General features: G+C 26.7%; 1 protein-coding gene across 1 annotated transcript; it reads right to left on the bottom strand.

Annotated features, from left to right (window-relative positions):
• Positions 1-1,557: 1,557 nt before the first annotated feature.
• On the bottom strand, positions 1,558-13,756 carry Pgm2a (phosphoglucomutase 2). Its single transcript, XM_014431165.3, has 10 exons — positions 13,434-13,756; positions 13,085-13,335; positions 8,876-9,068; positions 8,514-8,786; positions 6,479-6,660; positions 5,996-6,176; positions 3,905-4,131; positions 2,455-2,557; positions 2,148-2,374; positions 1,558-1,776 (listed from the first exon to the last, which is right to left on the bottom strand). The coding sequence occupies exons 1-10, from the start codon at positions 13,503-13,505 to the stop codon at positions 1,674-1,676; spliced, it is 1,812 nt and encodes a 603-aa protein (XP_014286651.1). The 5' UTR covers positions 13,506-13,756; the 3' UTR covers positions 1,558-1,673.
• Positions 13,757-13,998: the final 242 nt, after the last annotated feature.

The following is a 13,998-nucleotide window of genomic DNA, read 5'->3' as shown; positions in this document are numbered from 1 at the left end:
CTTCTGAGGTTAAATCATATCACCTAAAATAATTATTTTTGTATATACTTAAATTCTTAGAATGAATATGATCTGCTTTAATTTTTTTTAAAAATATTTGCATCAAAAGTGCCTATTTAACTGTTACTATGTTAAACCAAAGAAATATAGAAGTTCAGTGAGTGTTTTTAATTATTAGTTTTTATTTCAGAAAAAACTTGATCATTCTCTAGAATGCCAACTCCTATCCTCCACTTCCTAAATAATTAATTTATACTTGAGGCTGCTATTATGAAATATTTTAATGTATTCAACTCAAGTCCACCATTTATTTAAAAATCAATTTGGTCTAGAATCATAATGGTTTTTTTTTTTTTCTATTAAAATTAAAATAAACCAGTATATCTGACCTTTGTTCGCAAATTTCACTGATCAATAAACCTACAGTAGCCAGTTAAACATATCAGTTGCTGAGCAGCTGTTCTTTGCATATTCCCCGTCACGAGTATTGGCACCAATTTTATTCTTTTGTGTTCCAATGGGTTTTAATATTTATCTTCATAAAAGAACTACCTCTTTAATCAGTTTGAAAATATGTGATTCAATTTTACTGTTGTAACATAAAAATAAATTTGTTGGTCACTGTCATTTTGACAAAGACCTCACCTTAGTCTTGTATAGGAGAAAAGTAAGAATCTTAAACAAGAGAGAAAATGCTGGATAAAAGGAAACAAGAGCAATTGGATATTACAATCAAGTAATTCAATTTTAAATCAAGTCAACAGTAGTAATCACACTGAATTCAAGGGAAAGCTCCTATACTTATTTATATCTTCATCATTTAAGTACTATAGTTACGAACTCCTTTCTTGTTTTTTTTCTTTTTTTTTGTATAGTCATCTCTGTTTCATAACTTATTGTGATCATTACTCTAAAAATAGAATAATTAAGTCTAATAATTGCTTAATTTATAGCAATATTTTTAAAATTTATTTTTGTTTAAAGGCATAAATCTATTAGGAGATTAACATGTGTGTGGTTCGTTTGAATTATAAATATTTTGGAAAGATTAAGTTTACATTATAAATGTAAAAAAAAAAAATTAAAATTTTGACTAAAAAATAAATAATATGAAAAAGGAGAAACTAAAAATAAAAATTATGAAATTGGAGAAAGTGCTATAAATTAGACAGAGGGAGTTCTGATGTGACTCAAATTACGTTATGATTAAAAACCTAAGATACATTTGAGGTCAGTCCTATACTATGTATTTTTAAGATATAGTGAGTGCATTCCTTAAAAATATGGATAGAAAATATTGGCATGAAGGTGGCATTTTCCTATCTAATAAAATGAGAGTGGCCAATTCTCAACCAGGTCCTATTCTTCCTTCTATATCTGATATGGGGAGATGTAGACCATACTTTTCTACAGTTTGTATTTTAAGTTACTCTAGAGGATTAAGATCCATTCAATGACAGAATGAAATATGTAGGTTTTGACAAAGAAATTAATTGTTATTGTATTTGTAATTGATGTAATAATGTTATTCCAACATTAATAGCATATAACATGATAAACATATCATGTATTTAATGTTTTAAACTATAAAACATAAATATTTAAAAGTTACAACATAAAAAAATTTGACAGGAAGCAGCAATAATCTTATGAGGAATGCAATCAGAGCTTTATTAAAGGGTCCTAAATTCAAATCCATACTTAGTAGGTTGAATGAATTCATTAATTAAGCCATCTACCATTTCGTGCAATGTATTCTTCAATTGATCAATATCCCTGTAACATAATAAGTGATTTATCACACACTATTACGGTAACAAATAAAATATTTGAAATCAAGTTAAAAAAAAAGATTTTGTAATTATTACTAAATTAATTAAACTTCCTTGTTTATAAATTTATAAAAAACATGAAAAATAAAATAATTCTGTTAAAGAAGAGCTCATAAATGGACTACTATCAAATATTTTTATATTTGCCAACTTATGCAAAAGAACATTAATTAGTATTCCTGAATTAGATTAGTTGTTTTGGCATATTTTATCAGCAATTTACTGCTATCATAAATTCAGAGTGTTCCGAGGCAACTGAATATATATAAATATATTAATATAATTTAGATAATGTTATCTGCTCAAGATACCCACTGTATACTTGGTGAAGCACATAATTCAGTATAATATTTTATCTTAGGTTCGGTTCCACTTGTCCTTAGGGTCACCACAAAACCATTATCAAAAGAAAATGTTATCATTTGGCTGGATTTCGAGCATGGAAGCCTAGCTTTCTTGTCCTCTTGTTTAGAGTCATAACCAGTAGTTAAATCACGAACATCAATAATCTTATATTTTCCTCCAAGAAGAGATAATGGGTACTATAATTAAAAAGAACAAAAGTACAATTATGATAAAAAAAAAACTAACTAGAATTGTAAATAAAAGGTAATTTACTTACAGTATTGGAATTGCTGAAATTCCGAAGGTTTTCGAACATACCTTTTATAACTAATGGTTCCCGACATATGAAATATGAATTGTCAGATAAATGGTAGCCATATCTAAAAAAGGTATATGTTCAGATTGCATTTAATTATTAAATATAATAATTACAAAAAATAATTTGAATTGGAAATTTGTTGTTTGACTGTGTGTGATATATAAAAGGAAGATGGTCTGTGCGTGGTTGAATAAAATTTATTACTTTATAATTATGTTCTTATTATATAAATTTACACACCTTTGTACCTCTAATTCAATTCTGTATATACTTCTGTTTTCACTATATTATACTTATCCTACCAATTCTGTTTATTTTATTTCAATTTTGTATTTTATCCATATATTTTTCCCACTTATTATGAATATTATCACTTGATGTCTGCCTATATTCAATATTTCCTAATATTGAGGAGAAGATGGTTGGGGGTGCGGTCAATGAAAAACACAAATAAGTACGATTACCTTATTTTAATGTGCCAACGTTTCGGCTAGAGTTTCTAGCCTTCTTCAGGGCTAAAAACAGAACAAGATAACAACCACAGTAAGTATAGAAAAATTTAAAAAAAAATAAAAAGGAAGTATAAACAGAATAATTTTACAAAATAGAATTAATAAAATGAAGTGATGAGAGAAGCGGGAAATAAAATAAAATGTAATATAAATGAAATAAAATGTATACATAGGTAATTGAAAAAGTGGGCAAAATAACATAATTAAGGAAATGAAATAAAAAAAATAAAGTTATACAATGCAAAGAAGTATGAACACATTAGTTATTATTAATTTAAAATTAAAATATGAAAAGAAAATGAAAATTGAGAGGATGAAAATATATGTAACAATAATAGATGATAAAGAGGCAAATTATAAGTATAGTGTACAAAACTTGTAACGCGGGTAAGGAAAATGAATAAAAGTGGAGAAAATAAGGGGAAAGAGTAAAATAATTTCCTAATATTATCTTTACTTTAACATTATTTTATATCTTTTTGCCTTCAAAGGTAACTTTTCGATTAACTACCAATTTTTCTTCCACCCCTTTATCCTGTTGGTCTTCTAACCTTGCTCATTTTTGAGTTTACTTCCATTCAGTATAATGAGTGCCCTATTCTGTTAATTCTCTTCCTGTTTTCTTGCCTTTTATTCTTATTTCTCTTTTAGTGTTTACTGTATTATTATTATTATTATTTTTTTATTTGTTATTATTTCGTTTTTCATTAACTGTCTAATACCTTAATATAAGTGTTTTTTATTTATACTTTTCACTGTAAATCTATTTTAATTGTTTGTATCTTCTTTAGCCCTGAGACCCTGCAACGTGTGGCTCACATTAAAAGTTAATTTGAGTTCTTATTTGACCGCACTCGGACCATCTTCCTTTTATAATAATTTATATTGTTTATTACTTTTTATATATCCACGCCAGTTTATCAGTCAGCGTTTCCGAATTCTTGTAAAGGTATGCAGCTAATTCAGATATAGTAACAGCAGCCGAAACTCCATCCTTGTCAAGTACTGCTGTACCACACATGAACCCAATAGCTTCTTCAAAAGCGAATAAGACTTCTTTCTTTTCTTTATTGATTAAATCATAAGATCTATTACCCATCCATTTGAACCCTGTTAATGTTTCCTGGAATTAAAAATAGACATGCATGTTTTATACTGATACATATATATTCTTATAAATAAGTATATTATATATATATAATTTTCCTGATTAATTAAAATAAATAAAAGGAAATTTAATAGTTTTTATTATTCTCAGATCTAAAATATAGCTTTGAAGATGACAAATTTAAACGAAAAGATTAAATATTAAATAGATACAAGAATTTTATTTTAAATTATATAGAATATTATTGAATCTTATCTCAGGGTGGGTTTTCCAGACAGTCAGAACACAATGACACTTAACTAAATTAATAGGTACTTTAACAAATATAATTAAATCCTAACTAGAGCAAACGAACCAATTATATAATCTTCTTTGATGACTGATGGTTCTTGATGTCTTATTTCTCAAGATGTCTTCTACCTCTGACAGTAAACAAATGATTGCTCCTCTTCCTAGTTTCCAGGACACATCCAATCCACTGTTGATCCAAACAAAGAGTGTCTTTCTGTCTTCAATTATCTAATCTTCTTGGATGACTGGTGATTCTTGATTTCTTCTTTCTAAATAACTATCACATACATTAGAAAAAGGATGGTCCGCACCATCAGCTTCCAGGAGATGTTTTTTCTGCCCCCTCACTGAAAACAAGTGTTCCGAAAACAACATTTCCTTTGTTTATTTTCATTCCTCGATATTCGATGTAAACATTGATTTTAGCACAACGGTTTTGAGTTATTGTCCATGATTCTCTTTATGTAGATTTTTCCTTAATACTTATTTTCCTCTTCTACTTTTACTTAAATTTACTGTAAATACAATCATGATAGAAAAATAAATAAAGTTGAAAATATTAGGATCTGCTCAACATGGCAGCAATTCTACCGGCTTCAGAATGGCATCGCCATCTTCACTCTTTGAATGATGTTTTTTGACTCAATATTTGACTGAACAAACTTTGATACATAAAATAAAACTATAACCATCTATACATAAAAAAAATTATGATGTTTAAGAGCCTAAGAAAGTTCAATGGCAATTCATAATAATTTAACTTTACTATAATCAAATCAGGATTTATGGTTCCAAAAGGAGGAAAGAATTATTCCTCAGTATGAAAATTACAAATTTATGTTCAGAGATAATTAATGTCAGATATTATTTACATAATCTACAATCCTCTATTCACCACTAATCTTCTCCTCTCTACCCAGTTTTGGTTTCTTTTACATGTTCTGCTCCCAGATGATTCTGGATCTCTACCTTGGTCTCATAGGCCTTTTTGCCAAGATGATGATTTAGTATTCTGAGATTATGACCAAACCAAGTTAGTTGGGATTCCTCTCAGTTACCTGCCTTATAGTGAATATAAGTCTTAGATACTTGGTCCCTGAACCACTAACTTCCACCACTTTGGCTCTTCACTAATCTTTCCTTTAATCTGGCTCCGCATTCTTCAGTCCAGAATTTTAGAATAGTTGCTAGCAGATATTATTTAATATATAATAATATTACAATTATTATTAGCAATGATCATCTTTATTTTCAAAAACACCCATCAATTCTGATGAAAAAAGGAAATAGTATAGAAATTTTAAGTACAATTGAAAAGATTTGAATTTTCATATTTTTAATAAAAAATAAAAAGGACTTAAACATTGTAAAAATGGACATTAGCGATTACATAAAATTGGGTCTAATGATCACAGACTGGTTTTATGTGACTAACTTGATTTATATCTTGAACTAGCTGATACTTTGAACATTGTACTCCAACTGTTGTTTACACCAAATTTATTACAAATAAATAAAATATAAATTAATAATTAACTTAGAATTTCATAATAATAAAAAAAAAATCAATTTAAAATTAATAACTCACTTCGAAACTAAACCCTTCGGCAGTTGCTATAGTCTTCACAATCTTACTTGAAACTGTACTTGAAAGAAGAAAAACATCTTTAAAATTACCATCAGGATGTTTCTCCTTATATAAATAAATCAGCCACCAGCTCAGTAATGCTCCTAATTCGTTTCCGTTGAAAACCTTCCAACTGCCATCTCTAAACACACAAAAAAATAAATGAATGAAAGTAGACCATTTCAGACAGATTTAATAGCTATTGTTATTGTAACAAAACAAAAGACATTTAATTATATGATTACTGCTATGAGGATTTGCTTCAAATTATCTATATCATATTTAAATCAATAGCTGTATAAAACTCTTTTAATGGTGAAACTCTTTTCATGTAAAATTAACAACAGTTTTCAAATTTATTTAAAAATGCTCCTTTGCTGAACAGATTAAAATGGTTAACTAAAATAATAAACTATAAATAATAAAAATTAAACTATAACATACACTTTTTCAGCAACTCCGAGCCGATCTGCATCAGGGTCATTTGCAAGGATAATGGGTGAACCACTGAGATCAGCTGTTTTAAAAGAAAGATCAAGAGCACTCTTTCCTTCCTCCGGATTGGGAAACTTAACTGTGGGAAATTCAGGATCAGGCTCTACTTGCTCTTTAACAGGTATAAGTTCCTTAAGAGGGAAAAAAGTATCAATCATTATAAAAATTCAAGGTTTAAAATCTCAAGGGATTGATGATAAAATGTGTTTAAGATTAGTAGTTCAAGAAAATAATAATAAATTTAGAATTAGAATTTTTCATAAAAATCTGTAAGAATTGAGTTGAAAACCGAGGTTAGTAATCTTGTGCAACATCCACATCACCCAGATTTCATTTACCACCCTACTTTGACTATAAATTAATTTCAAGCACAATAATGGCTACTCTATACTTTCTCTTACTATGTATTTCATTGATAGGTAAGTAAATTGTCATATCAAAAGTATTAATAAATACATTATTATAAATATATAAATTCAGTCTATTTATGCGTTTTTTGTCACTTTTCGTTATCTTATACAACTTTATATGTTTAATAATTTTTTTTTTAATCTTAGGATTTCAAATGGCATATTAATACTCTTATTTCAGGGAATTTGTTATCAACCTAGGAAAATATTTCTCATTTAATTATCAAATTCTTTCATAACCTATCCTTAGCCAATTTTTATTAATACATACAATGAGAAATGGTTAACTATACTAAACAAACAAAATTAAAGATAGTGATGTTTTTATTGTTGACAGTAGATTTAATGTGACGAAAAGATGGTTGGGGCAGGGGTGTAGTTGGTAGAGTAATAATGAACACATATAAGTGAAACTTATTTTACTTTATTTGTGTCGATGTTTCAGCCTAAATTTCAGGCCTTCATTAGAGCTGATAACGAAAAAAAATGAGATAACAATAACATAGAGAAAAACAAAACAAAGAAACAGAGTAACAAGAAATTAAGAAGATAACAATGATACTACATTTCCTTAGTATTAACATTAACTTTTTTCATAGATCACTGTTTGATTTTTAAAACTTTTTCTAATATATTCAATGTATTAGATTAGATTCCACTATCTTTTTATATACATTCTTATATTTACAATATTACATATTACCTTCTTTTAGTATTATCTGTTATCTTCTTAATTTCTTGTGATAGTGTTTCTTTGTTTTGTTTTTATCACTATATTATGGTTGTTATCTCATTCTTTTGTTTTCAGCCCAGATGAAGGACTGAAATTTAGGCATAAACGTTGGCACAAATGAAATAAGTCAGTTGAGTGATATCGAACTTAATTGTGTTCATTATTAATCAACTGATCTTAAACTTTGACCATCTTTTTCTAAAAACATAGAGGAAACTATTTTGAAAATTTAGCATTTAATTTTCAAAATACAATAATATCAGAATATTACAGCGAGGATAGGTTCTAGATGATATTAAAGACCAGTTGATCAAAATTGTTATAGCTATTTTCTAGAAGAGAAAAAGAGTAAAACTGATAATATATAATAGCACTTCTCGTAAGTTGATCTTAACAAAAAATTTGCGGTAATATTCCAGCCTACCTACCTAAAATACAAATTTTTGTTTTTAAGCTAGGCTATTTCTATATATAAAGAGGCACAGACCAATTTGTGAGAATTGGTTATTTAGATACTAGGGGACTTAAACCTATATTTCTACAAATAACTAGAGTTTGAAATTTTTCATGAATGTTATTCTTTCCAGCTCTCTCTATATATATATATATATATATATATAAAGTGACAGTGAAAGTTGTTATCTAATTTAAATTATTTTGTAAATATTTTTTTATTTATTAAATAATAGTTTGTTTATAGCCAGAATCTTTCAGTTACAAAATTTTTAAGAAATTAATCCATTTACCGCAGTTTCAATGAATGCATTATTTGAAGAATGAAGAGTAAAAGGGGTAGAGATGGAGGAGATAAATGAAGATGAAATTAATAATAGACCCTTACCTTGAAGTTAGCACACCTAAATGCTTCAACTACATAAGGATATCCGACACCATGCATAGCAGTGTATGTTATACCAAATTTAGCATCACTATTAATTTGAGGATCATTAACATGGTTTTTGATTATTGCGTAATAGGATAACATTATTTCATTTAAAGGATCGACCAATAAAGGCTCACTCTGTTCTAAAATTGAAGTATCCCAAGAGCTCGTCCAAGGTTCTAAATTATTGTTTATAAATTGGGTAATTGTCTTGTCATGTGGACTTATGATCTGTAAGATAAAATAAAATAACTTAGTTAATATGAGTATGTTTGTGTTATGTGAAAATGAATATCATCCTTATCTAAACTTTTGAGCACCTGAGCACCATTGGTCCAATAAACTTTGTATCCATTATCGTCTTTAGGATTGTGCGAAGCAGTTACCATAATTCCAGCAGCGGTATTGAACTTAGTTACTCCAAATGGAACGAAAGGGGTAGGACATACTTGAGAAACAAGGAATACTTTGATTCCTGCATGCAGGAATATTCCAGCTGTCAACTCCGCAAACCTGAATGTTTTAGAATATATTTCAAACACCTTAAAAAATATGATACTAAATTTTACTACATAGTGAAATTTATATATATTATATTATTTTATACATCTGCATCTGAATGTGAGAATAATTATTATAAAAAATTTCTGCTTTTAGGTAATTTTACATGCAAATAATTACAAAACTGATAATAGGTTAGTGAATGACTATTTCATATTAATCAAATTTGAAATAAATTGTTCTTGTATTGAGCTACTCACCTAAGCATTGGATATTATCAAAATATGTTTTTTCTTTTAATTTATTATTAATTTGAAACCTAGCCTAAACTTATTTTGGCTAAAAAGGCCAATGTATTGTTGAAATGATTTTTGCACCAAGATACATGATCAATGGTGATCGATTGTTCCTATTAATTTGGTATCTTACATGTAAGTGAAATGGAATGAATTTAATGAAAGATAATGATTACATGATAAGGATTCGACAATGCTTGTTTTCAAAAAAAGTATAAACCATTGTAAGTCCTTAAGTTTCATTATTTAACCTTCCATTTATTATTTTTTAGTACTATTTAACTGTCCGTAACCCAGTCAATCTATAAATTATTATATTAAGAATAGTTAAATCTTATCAACTTGAAGATATATAACTGATGGATTTAAATTAATCATAATTTTATTAACATAGTGTGTTGATAATAATGACTACAAAAATTGAGAAAAGCCAATTATTTGTAAAAATTTTATACATTTATCTTAATTATGATATATGTGATATCATAAACAATCAAATGCCTAAATTCAATAAAAATAAAAACATTTCAATTTTAAAGAAACAAATTAACGATGGTCCCATATGAATTTAAAAGTTTCTTAAAGACCAATAAAAATAAAATTGGACAACATGAAAAAATTAAAATTAAATAATACTGGAAAAAAAGACTACATTGATATGATAATAAAACCAATCCTTGTAAAGATTTAACAGATACAATAAGTAAATGTATAGACAAAATTCACAAACTTGGATACATTGAGTAATATAAAAAAACAAAATAGCAAGCAATAATTACTACATAATTATTTCATTATTATATTGAACCCAAAATACACGTTCTTATTAAACTTCACAAACCAGAAAAAGATTAGGTCTTATTATAAGATTAGGTACCTACAATTAATAACATGCTAAGAATGAATGTCATCGAATATATTGGATCAATTTATGTCACCAAATCATAATAATAAAGTATATGTGTATGGTTAATTTAAATAAATACATAAATTTATAACAAACTATCAATTGGGTTCATTAAATCTATATACACCTTCAAATATAGCAATAGCGAAGCATTGCCGGGTCAGCTCGTTATAATATAAAAAAACCCTAATGAAAATAAAGAAATATTGAACAAATTTGAATTAAAAAATAATTTTTGACTTAAAAAATCTGTTCACCAATGTACTGACTGAAGAATTTTTACTTAACAAATTATTAGATGAGCAAATCAGTAAGTTAGAAACAAAACCTACCATTATCAAAAAATATATTGATGTCTTATTCATCATAACAAAAAATTATGATTACAATAAATTATTTGAGCTATTAAATAATGCTAATAAAAAAATAAAATTAATAATAACAAAATTAAACCTTTTGGACAGAAAAATGCAGTGACAATATTAAATAATTATTTAAATTATCCAAGACATCGAATTTATAGAATTTAATCAACAAATCTATTAAATTAAAAGAAAAGAACTATTTAAGAAATACCAAAGATACAATCTATAAAATATTGATAAACAACCTCTATCAGAACAGAATGACCAAGTAATTATTGTTTAATTGCAGAAATAATATTAAAAATTATTATCAAAATTATAATAATAAAGCATGAAATAAAAAAGCTTTAGTTGCACAAATAATATAAAAAAATTATTAACTGAAAGAAAAATATGTTTTTAAAAAGGGGGAAAAAAAAGTTTAATCACACATTATTTTAAAATAATTAACAATGAAAAAGAGGATAAAAGGAATAACATATAGAAAGAGAAAATAAAATAAATAGCACACAAAATATTATATTATATATTAATGTTACAAATCAAAACATATTCCTAGAATTATAGATGATAAAAAAAAAAAAAAGCTTTTGAAAAATATGGTCATAAAAATGTGAAATTTGGATTATATAATGATTGGTATGGCTATTTCTGTAATGGGTAAGCATATTACAAACACGAAAGATAAAATAGTTACTGGTAATAAAAATAATTTTATGTATAAATTAATTGCAAATAATGCACAAACCATTATAAAGGTGAAAATTCACAAAACCTAGATAATGGAATAAAACAAGATAAATGAATGTACAAAATACAACATACAAAATAATCACAATCTTGATTTCAAGAAATTAAAAATATTAAAAATAACATTGATAGTAAAAATCAGAAAACACTAGGAACCTTTACAAACTACTAAAATATTGAAGCAGTGTTTAATTTTTAATAACTTTTTTTATCATTTTTTTTTTTTTATAATTCTTACCACTACAATATTATATTTTATCTTATATCAGTATCATCTACTATCTACTTTATTTGTTGTTATGTATATTTCTAGGTTTTTTATTATTTTATTTTCCTCTCAATTAAGGTTGTTATCTTATTTTGTTTTATACCCATGATGAAATCCTAAAATTCCGATCGAAACGTTGGCACAAATAAAGGAGTTTTACTTATTTGAGGATCATTACAACGGCGAACCCGGACATCTTCTTCTATCGGATATGTGGTCAACTATAAACACCTCATTACAAAATATTAAAGAACTGGTGTAAACTTCAAATAAAAGGAATAGTAAACATAATGTTGATATAATTGACAAAATATTTAACAATAAATAAGTAAATGGAACAAAATAGATAACAAGTAAGGATGGAGTCATGCTAAACCCTTTAAAATAAATACAGTCCAATAAGTAACGAACTGACAAGTAGAAGAATAGCCAAGAAGAAAGTAGGAACAATTAAAAATTAAGATAATATAAATAAATAATACATTCTATTCAATAGAATAGTAACAATAATGTTAATTTCAGGACTATTAGTAATATAATATTTTATAATTAGGACAAATCTCTTGAAATGAGTTGGATATAAGATGTCAAATAATCAAGGTAAATACAATAAAATGTAACAAATAATTAGCTTTTCTCAATTTATATTGTGATTATTATTAATAAACAATATACTAATATAATTATTAGTAATTTAAATCTAACAGTACATGTAAAGATTAAGATACTCCTAATGTAATAATTTGTAGATGGACTGGATAATTGACACTTTATAAGAAACATCATCCAAAATATAGAAGTAAATGAAGCAGAATGTGCTGTGTTATTTCCTTGAAAATAAATAAATAATGTCCTTAAATATGATAGTTGATAAGGAAAAAGTGATTTCCGAACAATAGAACAAGGAAATTATGTCAGCATTAACACCCACCAGGTTTTCCCCTCAACCCCATGGCTAATAATATGAAAAGAAATTCCCGACCTATGGTTGCACCCAATTATAGAACTTGTAACCCACCAACAATCCTAATATATTAAAATGTTATTTTTTAATACATTAAATCATATATTAATATAAAGGTTTTAATCATACAATGAGCTTAATCATTAAATATAGTTCAAAATCAAATGAGCTAAATATCTCAGGAAATATAACTAAATAATAAAACAACTTTATTGGGATCTTGACAAGTGTTATTAATTATAATTATTTTACATGGATATTCAAATCTATTTTGGTTTGTATTTTTATATAACATACCATATTAAGTAATCACTTATTTCAAGGACATAAGGTAAGACAAAAATGATGTAAAGTACTTGTTATGATTTCAAAAATAACAAAGTACAAAGGTTATTGACAATTTGAATATAAATAATTATCAATATGAATGAATGAAAGGAAAAGCAGTAATAATGTATTCAGCATAAGTTTTTGATACCTCTTACTGTTGTATCTTCCATCGTATCCAATCATTATACCTTTAGTATGAATGTTTAATGATTCTAAATAACGCAAAATTCCTTGAGCCGTTTGAATTACTACTAAATCATTCATTTGGGAATAACCTGGACCCATTCGTCCACGTAATCCAGCCGTACCAAATTCAATTCTTTCAAGGAATACTTTGGAGAGAAGCTTTTCATCTTCTGTATGCAACAGAGCTTCTGCTTCTTTATGAAAATCCTCATTCTGGATTTTCAAAAAAAAAAAAATGTTAAACTAATCTGAAGATTTAGGGTGACATAAAATAAAACTTCCTCTTTCTAACTTCAGGAATATAAAATTACCTTATTCCAGCTGAACCATTCCTTTATCTTATTGTCTAACTCCGAGGAATAAGATTTCATAGTATCTACCATTTTGAATAATAAACAGATAATCTGTACTATTTAGAACATCTACATAAACATAATATTTAGAACATACAATATTTAAAAATTAAAGGTAACAAAACGAAATTAAACAATACAACCAAAGATAACAATACGATCAATCATTCATTTATAATTTTAAAAAAATACTAGTGTATAAATCATGAATTTTGAGGCTGATTTATTCAATAAACAACGAACACATCAAGCATATCAGAACTACTGATAACAGCCTAGCAGCAGTTTGAAAAATCCATGTCTTCCGAGTCAAACCGGTTAGCAGTTCTGCTCTTTAAAATATGACTTTTTTTTGTTGTGATTTCGGTTCTTCCTAACATTTTATTTTTTTTAAATACTAGATAGATGGTATGGATCAAATAGATAGTATGGAATTTTCAATTAAATTGTGACCAGATACAATGGAGGTCAGGGTAGTGACAATTTATTGAGGGGGGGGGGAGAAAAGTCTTAAATTTCCCAA

The sequence above is a fragment of the Halyomorpha halys genome, unplaced genomic scaffold, assembly GCF_000696795.3.
Source record: "Halyomorpha halys isolate HHAL.00 unplaced genomic scaffold, Hhal_1.1 Scaffold948.1, whole genome shotgun sequence".
NCBI classification, from domain to species: domain Eukaryota; kingdom Metazoa; phylum Arthropoda; class Insecta; order Hemiptera; family Pentatomidae; genus Halyomorpha; species Halyomorpha halys.
This window is presented reverse-complemented; position numbering and strand designations above follow the sequence as displayed.

Excerpts from the sequence above, each read along its gene's own strand:
- Pgm2a (XM_014431165.3), bottom strand. The coding sequence starts at position 13,505 with ATGGTAGATACTATGAAATCTTATTCCTCGGAGTTAGACAATAAGATA. Across the intron at positions 2,558-3,904 it reads CTGGCGTGGATATATAAAAA|ATATGGCTACCATTTATCTG; the intron begins GTAATAAACAAT and ends TACCTTTTTTAG. Across the intron at positions 1,777-2,147 it reads TGTGCTTCACCAAGTATACA|GGATATTGATCAATTGAAGA; the intron begins GTGGGTATCTTG and ends ATTATGTTACAG.